This window comes from Juglans regia, chromosome 14, assembly GCF_001411555.2.
Source record: "Juglans regia cultivar Chandler chromosome 14, Walnut 2.0, whole genome shotgun sequence".
NCBI classification, from domain to species: Eukaryota; Viridiplantae; Streptophyta; class Magnoliopsida; order Fagales; family Juglandaceae; genus Juglans; species Juglans regia.
The window spans coordinates 10,370,524-10,389,960 of NC_049914.1; the positions used below are offsets into that span (position 1 = coordinate 10,370,524).

A 19,437-nucleotide genomic window follows, 5' to 3' on the forward strand; every position below is an offset into this window, starting at 1 on the left:
CAAAGGAATTATGGATCAGAGAAAGGAATGATTGTCAAATATGGAAAGCTTCTAGCACAAGAGACTTCACAACTAGATCAAGATGGTGATACGCTCGAGTATATGGAGAGAAAGTCACTTGGGCCAAGTTGGTTTGGCACAAAGCCTTTCCGTAAAAAATAAAAAACTTCTATTTTATGTTCAAGAGTCTTGGGGGGCAGCCTGCCTTTTGATATTAACATTCAAAAGTTGAATATTGCGACTGCGTTTGGATGTTAAACTGAGTTGAGTTGAGATGATAAAATATTGTTAGAATATTATTTTTTAATATTATTATTATTTTAGGATTTGAAAAAGTGGAATTGTTTATTATATTTTGTGTTGAAATTTGAAAAAGTTATAACGATGAATTGAGATGAGTTGAGAGGAGTTAAGGAACCAAACGAACCCACTGCTGTGAAAAACTTGATATGGACTCATTAGACCATGTGTTGCGCTTAAGTTTGTTTGTTTTTGAGTTATGGGATTATTTTGCAAGGTTATTGGGCATCAAAATAGAAGGAAGAAGAAGCTGGCAACAGATGACAGAGACCTGGTTTCGAAACGCTAATGTTGTCTCCCAACTAGGTATTATTTTGGGATTACTACCATCTATTATCAGCTGGTGTCTTTGGCTTCATAGGTACACAATTCACATGGAAGATAAAAAAGGAATTGACAAACAAGACACGTACGTGCGTTTTAAGATTAAATTTTTGCTTGCTGTGTAGATGATGTAATTGTCTCCTTGTAAAAAAGTTAGTAATTCTGATCTTGCCATTATGCATCAGTTAGGCATCACCTTCTCAAATATCAAAACACCAGAAGTTTTGGTTTTGCTATGGACTTCCCCAGTCTTAGGTTTCGTCCAGCTAAATGTAGATGTGTGTAGTTTGGGCAACCCAAGTATTTATGGTGGGGGAGGGGCAATCCGAAATTCAAGAGGGGATTTGATTGTAGGTTTTTTGCCTGCTGCTATGGATAGGGAGCAAACACAATGGGTGAGGTAAGTGCTCTACTAGATGGCCTTAAAGCTTGCATAAGGTGGAACCTAAACAGAGTTGAGGTCGAGACTGATTCACAGATCCTTGTAAATTGGTGGAATGGACATAGCCGTCTTAACTGGGAAGTAAGGCCGGAGGATTGGGAGAGAATCTTATGTCTATCAAAAGATTTGGTTCTTATACAATTTTCATAGAAGTTTTCAGGGTTGAAAAGGGACTATAAGAGAGATCTGTTAGCCTCTAGAGACATTATAGGAACTCTTGAATTGAGAGAGTTGGTTTGCCTGTGCTACGGTGTAAATGATAGGGCTGACTGAATATACACAGCCCATATACATGTTTTTTTAAAAATTTATTTATTTTGGACTGTATTTGGGTTTTTGTATAGTCTAAATGTTGGTTTGTTATTATGATATTCCATGCATAATAACTATTTAAATTACAACTATTTAAAATATGTCATATCTGTAAATATGATTGAAGATAACTAGAGATGATAAAATTTAAGAGGAACAACAAATATATATATATATATATATATATATGTGTGTGTGTGTGTGTGTTATGGATGAGCAAATCATGCATGGGTTTACTCAGTTGGATTTAATACGACGACTTGAAGAGGTTGATGTGAGAATAAATTAATTAGCAGAAGGAAGAAGGTCTATAAATAAAATTGGGGCTTTATTCTCTTTCATTAAAGAAAAAAAAAAGAGCGAATTAACTTGCAGGAATAAACAAATGGAGTAAGAGTGCTGTTAGGTGCCCTCAAAGCACTGGCATCAGCCTCTTCAAACGCTAATTTTTATCAAAATTTAAAAGGTTTGTCTTTAAAATCACTACATTGGATTCAGTATACAGATAAATCTCTAACTTTGAACTACATAATATTTAAGTTCATCTTCATATTTAAAGACCCACTCTGTTCATCTCTATAATTATTATTTTATTTACTTAAATTATTATTTCCCAATTTGAGCCACGGTATATTTAAGTTGAAAAATAATAATTTAAGCATCAAATTAAATTATTAATTAACATATAGTTAATGTAATTGTAAAATATGAAAAAAATAAATTAAAAATAATATTATATTATTATTTTGACTAATCCAATGGTTAATTCAATGTGAGGTTATGGTTAGGGAGGTTTTGGATTTATGGAAAATATGTATTTTTTATCAAATTTTTAGAGATGAATTTGATAAAATCAATGTCAATGCTCTCACGTGATGAACAGGAAAATACTCCACAGCATATGTGAGAGTCCTCATTTACCAAACATCTATGAAATAGAAATGTTAGAAATATTAGATTAGAATGTACAGCGAAAGCGATATTACCTCATAAGAAATATATTGGATCTAGTGCGGTTGTTCTACAGATTCTTTATCGTCATTGTTCATCCACGATCTTTACATCGATTATGAAGTGTGCTATGTGGTAATACTAGAGCAATACTCATATATCCAAATATATCATCCAAATATGTGAAGTGATGAAAGGGTGCCCACTATGCATCCCCATTTCTTACAAGAAAATATTTTATTTGCAGGATTATATATTGACACATCGAGGCAGGTTAATAACACGAAAGATGTATAGATATGCACGTCAACTCGTATACAGTTTTATTGACATGTAAAACTATATATACAGTAGCCAACCGTATATATATTATATATATATATTATATTATAAATATTATATATATATATAATATATTATATCAAGCGGACGCCAACAAGGTCTGAGATATCTTTTCAAATCGAAATCCATGTTTAAAGGAATCATCAGCGGACCACACAAAAATGCCCCCAAGCTTGTGTCTCCCAATCAGTTCTTCACAAGCCTCGAAAAACCCATCTTCAGGGCCCAAACCTTGCCCACCATCGCTGATAAAACTAGCCAAAATCTGAGCCCCTCCATAGCGAGATTGCTGTCTGTCATAATGCCTTAGAAACTGAGACACGCTGATTTTGTCGTACGCATAGAACTGGAAATTCACGTAGTCAATGAAACGCCCATATTTCCTCCACAATGCCGTGTAGTGCTTTTGGACCGACCCTTCGTCATCATAGGGAGCAATCGAAGCAAACGAGATTGTCCCACTTTTTTTTAGATTCATTACCAGCCGTCCGATGCATTCTGCGAATGTGTTGGGATCCGTGCTGAACTGCTCATAGTCAATATCAATTCCATCCAAGTTGTATTCTTTGATCATGTTGGTTAGCGAAGAAATGGCGTTCTGAACCCACGAATCTATGGAATGTGGGGCAAAATGCACTTCTCTTTTGCCTACGGTGGCACCACCCAAGCTGACTGAGATTTTGAGATTTGAATGCGTGGCTTTCATTCGGGAAATCTCAGTAGGATTGATATGTTTGGTTGCCCAGAAAGGGTTGAATTTTCCATTGGTGGGTGATGGGTTTTTGAGGCCTGTATAGTCGATTGCGAAGGCAAGGATGAAGTGGAATTCAATATCTGGATTAACGGGTACGTCTGATAACTTGATTGAATCAGACTCCGCACCAATGTACTCCCGAAAGAGTTTGGAGTTGGCAGCTACTCGAAACAACCAAGTCAATGAAGTTAATTATAACGTTAGCATTTCTCTTATTATTCTTCAATTGGCTCAAATAAGAGAGATAAATATCAAAGTTGACGTTATAACATTTATTATTATTATTATTATTATTATTATTATGTGTATATTCCTAAAGTCTTGACACGTGTACGGTACTCTCATATGGATAGAGATCCACTAAAATTTGAAGTGAGAGATATAGATACATGAAGTGAAACCTCATAACATTTATGGTTACCCAAATGAATGCTGCCTCCTCGTTTATTTTTGGAGATGAGATGAGATTAAAATTAAAAAGTTAAATAAAATATTGTTAGAGTATATTTTTTAATATTATTTTTATTTTAAAATTTGAAAAAGTTGAATTGTTTATTTTATTTTGTATTGGAAGTTGGAAAAGTTGTAATGATTAGATGAAATGAGATGAGATGAGATATTTTTCCAAAACAAACGAGGCCTGTTAGCAATAGATGTTCGATAAATGTTTTAGGATCCAATTCATACATCTAAGGGCAGGTTTGGGACATCAAACAAAACACAAAATTCTCATCTCATCTCATCATTATACATTTTTCAAATTTCTATACAAAATATAATAAACAATTCAATTTTTTTAAATTCCAATACATATTTTTCAAATCCCAAAATAATAATAATATTAAAACTTAATATTTTAAACTTTAAAACAAAACATAAAATTCTCATCTCATCCCCCAAACCTACCGTAAATCTCAAGAATTTTAGGAGATTCAGATGATTTCTCTCATCCTATCAATTACTATTGGTATTTACATAAGTAATTACACGACACGTAATGCATGGAGACGAAGCCAGGATTATAGGTTTGGAGGGGTTGAGTACTTTTAGGTTTGGAATAGATAGTTGAGTAATTGAAATATTTTGGAAATACTTTTAATGAAGTGATAAACAGCGTGTAAAACATAAGAAAGAAACAAGCAAATTTTAAATTCGTATTTTTCCACGAATATATACTATAAATTTTAAATCGAAAATTTTCATATATTGCAATTAAAAGGTGAGGTTGAACTATGGAAGCGATCTATTCGATAATTATATAGAAAAAGGTAATATATATATATATATATATATATATGTAAACTATAAACTAAGTTTTGTATATAACTGAATAATATATAGCAGTAACAATCTAGTAATAATATATAGCATGCAGTAGCTAACAATCTAGTGAATGTGGAGGCTTTTGTTAAATATGTTTCAGCCAAATAATTACAAGCTTTAAAAGAAAAAAAAAACTAGTATAAATATTATATTTTAATTTAATTTTTTAAAATAAGAAAAAAAAATAAAAATAGTTATTTGTGGTCTCGTCACTACCGTAATGATATAATGAAAGGAATAAAACTACTTTACCTCCCACATTTACTGCTCAAGTTGACTGCTTGAGCAAATTTTAAATTTTTTATTTTTTTTTGCTTAGTAATAAAAGACGTAATTTTAAGTGTATTGAAATATTTTTTTATTTTTTTAAAATATTTAAATATATTAAAAAAATGTGAAACAAAAATGAAAAAAAAAAACCCAAAACAATGTGCGGTCACGTTGAGCGGGCTACTCTGGGTGGTAGAGTAGCCCGGCAGAGTAACCCGACTCATAATGAAAGTACTTAAGGAGTAGCTAAAACTTTTTCGAATTCGAAAAAAATCTTTTCATGATAATTGTGATATGAATAAAAAGATAACCAACCAATTAAGCAGTGCTTTTAACAAGTGAATTAATGAAATATTAATGTTACGGTTTCAATATATATACTCGCAGTACTTACCATTGCATGTGGTGAAAAAGAGGACGAAGAGGCCGGAGATGATCACAAGTACTAGGCCATCGTAGAACTTCATGTCTACTTTATTTAATAAAGATCAAGTAGTCTTGAGTGAGCTGAATAATATCAAGTAGTAACTTCACTAATCACTCCTCCTAGCTACGAATTTATAGTGGCAGTCGGCTGCTCTTGCTATAATCGCTTTGAAAAATCAAGTCACACCAAATGCAGATCCTATCATCCTACGACGGGAGATTCTGTGGTTGTAGTAAAGAGATTATCCCATATGCCGGCAAATCAATCTCAACAACAACTTAGGCCAACCGTGAAAGTGAAAATACCAATTCATGTATACGACAGTGTTAACCATAGATTTTTCAGAGGATAGAAAAGATATTGACAAGATGGCATACCAACCTTGGTTTTCTAGTGTCGGTCATATTGAGATACCATGCATGAAAGCTGGCTTTGATTATGTTTCCTTATCAAAGGGTTTATGTTTTTGTCTTTTTTAATATGTTTTTCATGTCCGTACGCGCGTCAGTTTACCTACGGCAAAAGAAAGAAAATTGTTACACATCTGTCTTTTTTGTTATCATTCTTTCACCATCTTCTAATGTATTGAAAAATTATTTATCATTCGTTAATGAGAAATACTTTAACCACAAAATAATTACACAAAAATGATCTCACAAACTGACGTAGTTTGATGTAATTTGTTAAATTATAAAGTTACTTTTATTGTAAAACAAATATGACGGATCACATTAAGTTTTATAAGGAATGGATGACGGGTGAGATGATGGTCCATGGAATTTTCCCAACAAAAAACGAGGGATCTGCAGGTGATCGGGAAGAAGTTCCTAATTACACGACAACATTGACTTCTGATGTTCCGAGAAACATGGCTTCTCTTTATAAACAGCTGCATTCATTTGTATTTTGTCCTCTTAGCCAGGGTTGAAAAACCACAAAAGGAAGAGGGAACAAAGAACAAGCACTGAGCAATTTATACTGAAGTTTTGACTTTGAGTATTGGAATCAAAGAGAATATGCTCAAAGCAGAGTCAGTAATGACTAATTAGAGAGAAAACACAGATAGAATGAATATAGAAGAAGGATGTTCATGAATTATAATAATGGCCCCATAATCCGTCCAAAGGTCCTTAAAAGGCTCTGTAAAACATGATTGATTCCCTATTAAGTAGCTCCAAAACTTGTTAGAAATATATCGATAGTAAATATCAGGGCCTATAACAGTTCTGTAGGATTTGAATTGGGCCTAATGTACTCATTAACAAAAAGCATGCTAAGATTCTCTACAATGAGAGATATTTGAAGCCCATTGAAATGCTGTAATACACATCAATGCTAGGAATCAGGATAACCGTTTTTAAGAAATATTTTAGCCATACAAAAATTTCATAAAAATAAATTCACAAACTGATATGATTTGATATGATACGTCAGATTATAAAGTTACTTTTATTATAAAATAAATTTAAAGTATCACATGAAATCATTTTAATTTATAAATTTACTTTTATAAAATATTTATGAGACTATATATTATTCAAAAGAATCCCAAAAATATCTTCGGCCTATTTCCAAATGAATCCCGTAAATTGTTCAATAAGCAACATTATATATTTCCAAGCATCATTAACCAATCAATACAGATAAAATAAGACACTGCCAAATCAGTTTTTGAGTTGATTGCTTGTGTTTTTGTACAATATGCAAAATCTATCTACAAGTTGAGTTTTTTAGCATGGCTTTGTGTGTGTGTGTGGTTACGCCAAATTAATTAATCTAAGAACGTGCGGCCTATAGAAAAAATTATAAGAACATGCGATTAAAGATTTAGGGCATGATTGAGAATACAACTGTTTTTAGATATTCTCAAATTATTTCATTAGTATTCACTATTATTTATGAAATTATTTTACTATTATTCACAAATCATATGAGATACTCTTAGGATCCAAGCGGAGTCTAATATCTCATTTGTTGAAATATAAAAGAGTCCCACCCATATCCCTTTTAGATATTTTCCTGTTACGTTGCGGGGAACTATACTTCTTTGTATAGAGTAACCAACCCATCTAACAACAAGATTCAAGAAGATCGGGCATAAATTAAGGAGGTAGCTCCAACGACGTTTTAACCAAAACCTGTGTCCTACCATGATTAAGTAGCTTGCGGATCCAATTAATCAAGGATGTTATTTCTAATCTAATTTCAACAATAATGACTATAATTGGCAGGTTTGGGGCCTTTGATGAGACACAAAATTTTTATCTGATCTCATTTCATTTCATCCCATCTTATTCCTAAACATAATTCAAATACAAAATTTTCAAATTAATCATTACAACTTTTTCAGATTAATTATTATAACTTTTTTAAACTTTTAAATAAAAAATAAAAAATAATTCTAACTTTTTCAAATCTCCAAACAAAAATAATATTGCAAAATTATATTATTATAATATTTTAACTTTATAATATTTTTTATTTAATTTTTTCTCTCTTATTTATCAAAATTTAAAAAATATTCAACTCAAACTATCTCATTATTATTGACAAACTATCTTATTATTATTTATAAAATTATCATCTTATCTTACTCTCAGAGCCCTCAACGAAAACATCCGCCTAAAACCCCCATCTTAAACCACCAACAAATGGTGGATTCCTTGAATAGTCTGCGAGAGCAACAAGATCGACATCAGAAGCAGCTCGAGGATACAATTGCTGTTCTGGTACAGCAACAAGAAACTGCAAGAATCGACAGGGAAAATCAAGATAAAAGGTTTGCAGAAGTAATACATCAGATCTCAAAAATATCAATCAATGGATCAAACGCACAGGAAGAAATGCATGAAGACAGTGAAGAAGTACCTGCCCGTGACCAAGTTGATAGAGGAATTTTTAGAAACATCAAAGTGGAGTTTCCAAGGTTTTTTGGTGGAAATCCAGTGGCGTGGGTGTATAAGGCTAATCAATATTTTTTGTACCATCAAGTACCTCCAGGACAAAGAATATTCTTTGCTTCCTTTTATATGGAGGAGGAAGCCTTGGTGTGGTTTCAGAATTCATCTGAAGCAGGTTTATTTCGTTCTTGGGATGAGTTTACTCAAGCATTGCAGGTAAGATTTGGATTATCTGTTTATGACGATCCAATGGAGGCTCTTACAAGGTTGAAGCAAGTGAGTACAGTAGCAGCCTATAAGACAGAATTTGAATTGATTTCTAATAGGCTCAAGAGAATCTCTGAGAAGAATAAGCTAAGTTGCTTTATAAGTGGCTTGAAAGATGAGGTGAGATTCACTGTGAAGATGTTTAATCCTAAGAACTTAAATGATGCATTTGGATTGGCCAAGATTCAAGAACAGAACATTTGGAGCACTAGGAAGGTGTGGAAGAACACCTCATATGATTCGGGGACTAGTATACAGAAACCAATACACGCTCCTTCAATATTGGGAACACCTCCTCGAGGGCAGGCTGTTTCAAAAATGCCTTTCCAAAGGATCTCAGAAAATGAGATGCAAGAAAGAAGGAAGAAGGGACTTTGTTACTTTTGTGAAGAGAAATATTATCAAGGCCACAAGTGTGCAAAACCAAGAGTATATGTATTAGAAGGTATGGACTTATCTCAAATGGAGTCATGCGAATCAGAAGAAGAAACTGAACAGTCAGAAGAAAATGATAGTCAACAGATGAAAGGGGTTGCTGGTGTGGCTGCAATTTCAATTCAAGCCTTGGTGGGAACACCAAGTCCCAAAACAATGAGGGTTCTTGGCCATATCAAGAAGAGAAGGTTAACTATTTTGATAGACTCTGGCAGTACCTATAATTTTGTGGATACTGCAGTAGCAAGTAAATGTGGACTAACAATACAACAATCTGACCCCTTGCAAGTCAGAATTGCAAATGGTGATATGGTGGCTAGTGAAGGGAAGTGTTGTAATGTGACACTACTTATACAAGGTACGACCTTTGTATCTGATTTACTTACCTTGAATTTGGGTGGTTGTGACATAGTCTTAAGAGTCCAATGGTTGTTGTCATTGGGCCCTATCCTTTGGGATTTTGGCAAATTAAGCATGCAATTTACTTAAAAAGGAGTTTTGACTTGTTTAAAGGCATTAACTTCCACTTCTAGCAACCTTGTGGATGATGTGGAGGTTACTAAAATCTCTTCTATGGAGAGCAAGGGATTATTTTTACAAATCACTGCAGTTCAGTCTCAAGAGGTGTTGCATGATGTACCTCAGGATGTCTTGAAATTGTTAGATAGCTTTCAGATAGTTTTTGATGAACCACGAGGCTTACCTCCACAAAGGTCTCATGATCATCAGATACTTCTGAAAACAGACTCTACACCAGTGAGTGTGAGGCCATATAGATATCCTTACTACCAAAAGACTGAAATTGAAAAAATAGTTAAAGAATTGCTACAATCTGGTGTCATCAGGCCAAGTCAGTCACCATTTTCTTCACCTGTCCTTTTAGTGAGGAAGGGAGATGGTTCTTGGCGAATGTGCATAGACTATAGGGTACTTAATGAGGCCACAATCAAAGATAAATACCCTATACCAGTGGTGGATGAATTGCTTGATGAACTTTTTGGGGCAACTGTTTTTTCCAAGCTTGATTTAAGGTCAGGCTACCATTAGATTCGCATGAAGGAGGATGACATTTCCAAGACAACATTTCGAACACATGAGGGTCATTATGAGTTCCTTGTAATGCCTTTTGGACTCACTAATGCACCCTCCACATTTCAAGGTCTTATGAATGATGTCTTTAGACCATTTTTAATAAAATTTGTCATTGTTTTCTTTGATGATATACTGATATATAGTAGAGATTTGCAATCACATTTGAAGCATTTAGCCACTGTTTTGCATACCTTACAAGACCATCAATTGTATGCTAAGAAATCTAAATGTCACTTTGCTTGCCGTGAGATTGAATACTTGGGACATCTCATTTCTAAGGAGGGAGTCATGGCAGATCAGAAAAAGATAGAATCAATGATTAAATGGCCAATACCTAAGTCTGTTAAATCATTGAGAGGGTTCTTGGGATTGACTGGCTATTACAGGAAGTTTATTCGAGATTATGGCATCATAGCTGCTCCATTAACAACCTTGTTGAAGAAGGAAGCTTTTAAGTGGTTTGAGGAAGCAACTAAAGCATTTGCAGAATTGAAACAAGCCGTGACACAGCCTCCTGTTTTGGCTTTGCCAGATTTTTCTAAAGTGTTTGTGATTGAATGTGATGCATGTGGGAGTGGTGTAGGGGCTGTATTGATGCAAGAACAAAGACCTTTGGCTTTCTTGAGCCAAGCTTTAAAAGGAAAAAACTTGCAATTGTCAACATATGAAAATGAATTTTTGGCTTTGGTCTTGGCAGTCAAGAAGTGGAGGCCTTACTTGTTGGGAAGCTCATTCATCATCAGAACTGATCATCATAGCCTAAAATACTTGTTGGAACAGAAGGTTGGCACCCTTGCTCAACAGAAGTGGCTCTCTAAATTGCTTGGCTATGACTTTTCAATAGAATACAAAAAGGGAGGGAAAAACAAGGTGGCAGATGCTTTGTCCAGGAAAGATCAGTGGGAGAATGTTCATTCTGTGTTAGCCATATCTGTCCCAAACCCTATGTGGTTAGAGGAGATTAAAAGGGCATATGTTGAAGATTAGGTGGTACAGCAACAGTTTGTGATTTTGCAACAGAACCCTACAACAAATTCATCATTTTCTATTAGAGGAGGAGTTTTGTTTAAGAAGGGGAGGTTGTATATTCCTGACTGCACTGACTTAAAAGTCAGAATATTGCATTTTATTCATGCAAGCCCTGCTGCAGGTCATTCAGGTTTCCATAAGTCACTACAGAGGGCAAGGTCTGACATCTATTGGCCTGGTATGAAAACTGAGATAAAGAAATTCATCAAGGAGTGTGAAGTCTGCCAGAGAAATAAAGTTGAAAATGTTCACCCAGCTGGGTTACTTCAGCCCTTAAAAATTCCTCAAGCAGTTTGGACTGATATCTCAATGGATTTTGTGGAAGGATTGCCATTGTCTAGAGGTTACTAAGTTATTATGGTGATTGTTGATAGGCTTTCGAAATATGCTCATTTTGTGCCTTTAAAACATCCCTTCACAGCAGTTAAAGTTGCCTCAGTTTTCTTGGACCATGTTTTTAAATTACATGGCATGCCAAAATCTATTGTATCAGATCGTGGCTCCACTTTCCTCAGTTCCTTTTGGAAGTAGTTCTTTAAGTTACAAGGTGTAAATCTGGCTTATTCTTCAACATACCATCCTCAAAATGATGGCCAAACCGAGGCTGTAAACAAATGTTTAGAGCAATTTTTAAGGTGTTTTTCAGGTGATAAACCAAGCCAGTGGTTTGACTGGTTGGCTTTAGCTTAGTGGTGATACAATACCAGTTTCCACACCTCTACTAAGATCACTCCCTATGAGGCAGTTTATGGTGTTCCATCTACCCCACTCAGAGGCTATGTTCCAGGTCTTTCATCTAATCAAGCTGTGGAAGAATTGTTGAAGTCTCGAGAACAGATTTTAGACATTTTGAAGACTAATATGTTGTTGGCACAAGAAAGAATGAAATTTCAGTATGATAAACATCATACTGAGAGAACTTTTACAGTGGGAGATTGGGTTTATTTAAGGCTTCAGCCTTATAGACAGAAGTCTTTGGCAGTAAGGAGAAACATGAAACTGTCACCTAAGTTTTTTGGTCATTTCCAAATATTGGAAAGGATTGGACAGGTGGCTTATCGTCTTGAATTACCTCCAAAGTCACAATTACATCCTGTTTTCCATGTCTCTTGTTTAAAGCAAAAGATTGGACATCATATTTCTCCTTTGACAACATTACCTCCAGTGGATATTCAAGGTGAACTTGCACCTGAGCCTCAGATTATTCTACAGCGTCGTAGCAGAAAAGTGAACAACAGAGCAATGGTCGAAGTTTTAGTTCGGTGGCAAGGCACTAATGCTGATCAAGCTACGTGGGAACCTTATTGGCAATTAAGGAAAAGTTTTCCTCACCTTGTGGGCAAGGTGCTTTGAAGAGGAGGGGTATGTAAGGGTCCAGAGGTTGAGCAATGTTGGGGAGATTGTGTGCAGAAGTAGTTAAAGTTGTTGAAGGCTCGTGAGAATAATCACATGCAGTTCGTAGTAGAAAGTTAGAAAGTTAGTTTTGTTAGTTCAAAAGTTGGTGATAATACGACAGGTCGTGAGTGTATTCTTGTTTAATAGAGTTTGATTGCACGGTGTCGTTGAGTTGAATGTAAAATGTGTAGGAAGCTCAAAACGGTGTCGTTCTAATAATGGTTAGCTATAAAAACAGATTGGAATGAAGTGAAAAGGCATAAGAAGAATTAACAGAATTTCCCTCACAATCTTTCTATTCAATTCTCTCTCTTTTATCTCTCTCTACTTCTTGGACTTTCTCTCTCTAGTTCTTGGTAATTCATATTCGGTGAAGGGGCCCATTACACAACGACGATTGGCCTGAGTGAAGGAAGAGCCTCCCCCTCCAGTCCTAGTCCATACCGTCGGTTGCTTTTTATTTTTCAGTATGTTTTTTCCTTTTCTTCCAATGCATTGAAATTGCCCAGTTTAATGCCTTCCAGTATTCAAACCTCTACACTCGCCACCCTTTTAGAGTCACCGGTCCTGAATCATTCAGAAGTTTTGAGAAGTGTAGCCAAACAATTAGTCTGTGAGATCTACGCGCTACCATGTTGCAGTGTGTTGTCGTGTCTTCCACCTTTTAAAAGGCTTAATGGGATGGGATCTTCCAAGTCTGAGCGTGGTCCCCACGTGCTGGGATAGCCTCCCATGAGTGATATCGCCTCTCAATTATCGGCAACTCAATCCTTTCGTATCATCTTATTTATTTATATTTTCGCTTTCCCTAATCAATGATCATCAAATTAAGGAAGTAGAATCTTATAGATAAAGGATTGCTAGCTAGCAATTCAAAATAGCAAGATTCAGCACACCCCCTCCCATCACAACTTTTGGCTGTGGCATTGTAGTCAATATTGAATTTCATTCACAAATTATTTACCATTATTTTATTATTATTTATAAACTATTTTACTAGTAATATTAATAGATAATCTGAGATATTCTTAACATCCATACGTATCCTTAAGAAACTGAAATGGTTTTTTGGTGCATAACTTTGCAAATGCTAACTTTGGCTACATGCAATTTTACATGGCTGTGGCAAGTCCTAATAAACCGAACAAAACATGAAGCTCTTTTTCGACTTTGTGGTTTGTGATCGATTACATAAAACAGGAGCAGAGTGATTAATTTGTGGTCACATGACAAACAAATGTTACTAAGAAAATAAAACTCGAGCAATTAATTACTCGTAACATGGCATAACAAATGATACCAATACCATATATATTATTGTAACATATCATACTGTTTTAATAAGGGGTGACAATATGTGATACGATCCGTTAACCCAATACGAACACGACACGATAAAAGTGGATTAGGGTTTAACCTTAACGGATTCAGGTGAAAACGAGTTGACCCATTAAGACACGATTGCTTAACGGGTCAATCCGTTTTAATCCATTATAATCCGTTAAGAAAGTTAAAGTTACAATTATACCCTTATACCTAAAAATAAAATTGTTGAGATTTTAATTTCGATATTTTTATTGTTTGAATTGTAATTTTGGACTTGTAGTTAGTTTTATATTTTTTTTTTTATAGATATTGTGATTTTAATATTTATATAAAATTATGCTAAACTTAACTAGGTCAAACAGGTTAATTTCGGGTCTGTTCAACCCATTTACATAAACGGGTTGAAACAACATGACCCGTTATGTTAATGAGTCGTGTTAGAGTTTGAGATTTTGATACGATAAGTTTAACGGGTCGGATTATAATTGACCTATATAATATAATATACATGTCTTGACACGATACAAATATGACCTGTTAACACGGTTTGACACCCCTATCAGACAGTTTTATTAAAAACAAGGTAACAAATTATTCTAAACCTATGATGACAGTCTAACATTAGAATATTTTTCTAATTGTCTTCGTGGACCAGACATTTCTTTTTAATAAAATGGTGTTCATGTCTAACATATTATAGCGATGGCCATAATAATTAACGATGATATAAGTACTCTAATTTATGACTATAAATGAAGGACCTTTGATGTCCACTGAATGAAACAATTGGAAACCAAGAAAATTCATGTGAAGTATAGTGCTCTTCGTTAATATTTTCCAAACGGCTAGCACATCCATCGTCTCACATAAATCCAGCACACATTTAAAGCTGATGAAATTTCAATAAATGCAGGTTAATTGATTTTAATTTAATTCTAGGGCTAAGCAAATTATAGAAATATGAACATCATTAGTTTAGGAATGTTATATCTACAAAGAAATTATAAAAAAAAAAATCCTGTAAGTTGATATAGTTTTATTTGATTCGTTAAATTTATTTTATAATAAAATAAATTTATAATTTGACGAACTACATTAAATCATGTCAGTTTATAAGATTGCTTTTGTATAATCACTTTATGACTAGAGTATTTCCCTCGTTAGAAACTGAAGAACTCTAAAAGACAAGTTCTTGTACCATTCTCCACCACAAATAAACATGGTGGGGTGCCCCCTCCTCCCAGGGAATATCCCAAGAACTTGAGTGCTGGAGACAGCAGCTTATATATTAAGATCGACCAAAAGTACTACTACTCGAAGGATTTGGAATTTTTTTTTAACTTCTTTTTTGGGTTCACATTTTATACTATAAAATCATCACTTATCCTAAAAGTTTAAGCTAATAGAAAGATGTAGATTTTATTATTTATATCATATCTTATACTCCCCTCATGTGTGGGCCAGACTCTCCCTCAACGGGCGGCCCAACACGTATAATATTTAATTAAATGAAATAGAGTGTAAAGTCAGCCAGTCAAGATTCGAACTCAAGATTTTTGCTCTGATGCCATATAAAATTACTACTTGTTTAAAAAATTTAAGTTAATAGAAAAATATAGATTTTATTATTTATCTTTAAATTCACTAAAAAAAAAAAAAAAGCATCTTGATCTTTCTTTTGTTTAGATATCTAATCAAAAGATGCAAAGAAAAAAACGAGGTGTTTAATTTTGGCTGTTTCTTTTCCAACAAAAATGCTGTCCTTTTCAAAGACAATTTTATTGCCCCCTATTTGCCACCTTTGTGGTACTATTAAAAGCATTTCTTAGATAAATGTTGGCCTGAGCAAGGTATGATTGTAAGGGTCGGGGCAAAATAGGTTCAAAAACTATGTATCTATAGGACAATTTTTCTACTTGTATCTTTCCTATGTAGAATGTCCTTCAAATTCAGTAGTACTGATATTTTAATTTCATGTTGGGTTGTCCTGTTTTCTTTAGTTTGAGGACCCGCCAGGATGTTAGACCATTTAACCAAGTAACATGGGATACCATGATTGCCTGCTGTGTGCTGTCCAAAAGCTTGGGGATGAGATGATTAATTTCTTGAACCATATTGGGACTTTTATCTCTATTTTTTTTTCCCTTCCAAGCAATTACAAAGCAAACTTCTCACTGCATTAATAATCTTCTTCTAAAGCAAAACTAGAGCAACCTGGCCTACTTCAGCTAATTTTGATTGCTTTTTCAGTACTTGTCTCTCTGTTTCGGACGCATAAAACTGGAACTTTTTGCATGCACACAACCTCAGCATCACTTTCGCTTTTGACAATAATAATAATATAAAAAATAAAAGACCACAATCTTATAACTTTGCTTCATATGCGTCTCAATCTTGATGGAAGTGGCTTGGCATTCTTGAGGATGCGTGTCTCGGTTGAAAAATGGTCTAAATATGGGCTTCGTTTTGCCGAAAGTAATTATTTCTTGGTAAATAAGTATTTTTTACGAAATACTTCGTAAAAAACTCATATTTTTCAGAAAAGTATTTTATCGAAAATATTCGAGACAACTTTTTTCACGAAGATATGTCATGAGTAAATACTTTTTGCCGCAACCTTTTTTTCATAGAGAATAATGTTATTTCTCACCACATTATAGCAGATGAGACATTATTTGTCATGAAGAAAAAAGATTTTAACGGTCACAGATGTCACGGGAAAAAAAAAATTTTTTCTATTAACTTGTAGTTTGGTGAAAAAAGACTATTTTTTACCAATTATATGTCATGAGTCTCATACAGAACAAATTGGTGGCAAAAAAAAATTTTCTCATTAATGATATATTTTTTTCCACGACTGTCACTCCCAGAAAAAAGCAATATTTGTTGTAGTTCTCTATATGCTGGGCGACATTTTAATGCCACATCTTGACCTCGAGTAGGCCAGAGATACGTTGCCACCCCCATTTACGATATCTTCGATGCTTTAGCTCTCTTTTTATCGCGTTCTTTGTTTGATCTATTATAATTTATCCGCAACCTCGCTGATCCTTTAATCATAAACGTCAATTGTTCCATCTTCGAAACATAACGTGTATTTACAGGCAAGCGTGTAAATACTCAATTTGTTATGAGATCTGTTATAATTATATAAAAAAAAAAAAATCAAAATGTTAATATCATTTTATGCTATTTGATATGAAAATTTTATTGGTGACAATTTCACTAAAGTCCTGTTTGGATATGTTTCATCTCATCTTATCATTATAATTTTCTTAAATTCATACACAAAATATAATAAACAATTTAACTTTTTCAAATCTTAAAATAATAATAATATTAAAAAATAACATTCTAATAATATTTTATTTAATTTTTATTTAAAAATATTTTATCTCATCTTACTATCCAAACTCCATGACTACACCGCCTAAGAAAATACTGTATTTTTTTAAAGAACTTTAGCTAGCTAGAGGGACATGTTGGGAATTGGAGCTAAAGGCTAAAGGAGGAGCATAGTTTCAGAATGGAGACCTCTTTCACTTTCAGTGTAAATGTCAGTGAGAAGCAAGTAGTGCAGTAAACCATACGCAGCATTTAAATATTTCGAGTAAGTTCCAAGAAACAGTCTCACTTGGCCACCTCACTGAATCGAAAAAACAAGATAAATCCTGTATATTAATCAAACAGAAGATCTACATATACGTACACATTAATCCAACAAATGTAAATTTACAAAATGACGAGCAAGATACATAAATTAATAAACATTATTCTCCGGGCTCGAGTATGTTGAAATTGGATTGTTGCTCGAAGCAAGGGAGCATTAATTAATCAATATTAATTCTGGTTGATTAGGTGAACAAATTGTCAACAGGGAATTAGGAAGTACTGTCACACGTGAAGGAAGCAGCTGGCTTAAGAAAATAATTAAATTTGTTAGAAAATTACATCAAGAATTTAAGATTGCATTGCGACGTCGTGTCTATGCTGCTGACATGAGTTAAAAGAGTATTATTATATATAGTATGGGTTATTCTATTTTAAATTCAGTTTGTAGAGTCCACCATCTATACTATCATTTAAATAGTAAGATTTGATTCGTAAGATTTAAATTTTAAAATTTATTCAATGTGTTATAGACAAATTTTGAGAACATACGTATTACTTTTTTTTTTTTAGTATATTACACAAGCATGTAAGCTGAAATTTCCAAGGATGTTGTCCATAGATATACCGATCAACTTCAATGCCCATTAATTTAGCAATGCAATGATGGGTAAAGCTTGTTTCTATTCTAAATATTGTTGAAGGAAATTACATCTAAAACCTCATTTTCCTGGTTCACAGCGTACATCATTTTCATCCTCTCATTGGAACAGTTTGATACTCCGAAAACAACTAGAATTTTTACATGGGAAAGGTACTTGAAAGCAATATTGGTGTAAAATGTACACGTGGCAGCATCACCAGGTTGATGAAAAATCAATGGAATATTAATTCTTAGAGTGACATCGAAGCTACATATCCATGTAGAGAATGACATGAGTTCGTACATAACCCTTAAGAGGATGTTTGTTTCCCATGAAAGCTTGAGAAAGAGCCCTACGTACAAGAGGGTAAGCTATATATAGGGAGAGGTTAGGTGAATGAGCCAATGAGGCAACCAGAGGTTTTATTTTTATTTTTTATTTTATTTCCTGAAATCAGCCTATAGTCAGGCACCAGCAGCATGTGCCTGCACACATCACTCTTTATCACGTGGGGGCACCTACCTTTGCCACCACATACAAACCCCACTTTGTCTTGCTTTTTAATTATCATCAACCTTCTTTTCCCATCCTACGTCCCAATCTTTTCACGTTTTCTTCAAAAATCCTCTCCATTTTTTGTTACCGTTTGCACTTAATTAGTCCTATTTGTCATTTGAAATAATCGAGTATTTTAATTTCTTTCCCCCAAAATAAATAAGAAGATATATGACTGGATTGAATGATCTAATACAGAGAGAAATAGAAACAGTATCAGATCATACCGTTCACAAATCTTATAGGCTTGCGTTAAATGTTGTAGTGACCACATTATGTGTCTATCTCTCTCAATAATTAGATAATTAAATTAAGTAAAATAATTAGAAATTATCTTTTAGTTCAAAATTTCAAATGGTATAAAAACTTAGATTGAGACTAATCGCAGCCCGAAATGAATTCAGGAAGAGAAGTAATTAAAGAGCTTGTTTTGTCACGGAAAATTAGTTTGTGTACCAATTCATGCATGTTCTGATGAGTGCCAATGTTCACATGATGTTAGAGCTTTATATTTCATCTTTTGGCCTAAAATGAAAGGATAAGTGCTTGATAGATCGGGATTTTGCCTTTTGTATTAGCATGATCATAAAGACGAATACTTTTTTTTTAGAATCATTTTAGGTACAAGTGTCAAACGTACAAATTTTGTATAAATATTTTGTAAAAATGTGAAGTTTTGTATAAATATTTTATAAAAATGTGAAATCTATCAAGAAAAAGTGAGTTTTCACACTTTTCCA

General features: G+C 33.8%; 1 protein-coding gene and 1 pseudogene across 1 annotated transcript; one reads left to right on the plus strand and one right to left on the minus strand.

The window, feature by feature from the left end:
• Nucleotides 1-2,750: 2,750 nt before the first annotated feature.
• Nucleotides 2,751-5,485, minus strand: LOC108993953 (chitinase 2-like). Its single transcript, XM_018969018.1, has 2 exons — nucleotides 5,413-5,485; nucleotides 2,751-3,586 (listed from the first exon to the last, which is right to left on the minus strand). Exons 1-2 carry the CDS (start codon nucleotides 5,483-5,485, stop codon nucleotides 2,751-2,753), a joined length of 909 nt encoding a protein of 302 aa, XP_018824563.1.
• A 2,611-nt stretch (nucleotides 5,486-8,096) lies between these two features.
• On the plus strand, nucleotides 8,097-12,521 carry LOC108993952 (annotated as a pseudogene).
• Nucleotides 12,522-19,437: the final 6,916 nt, after the last annotated feature.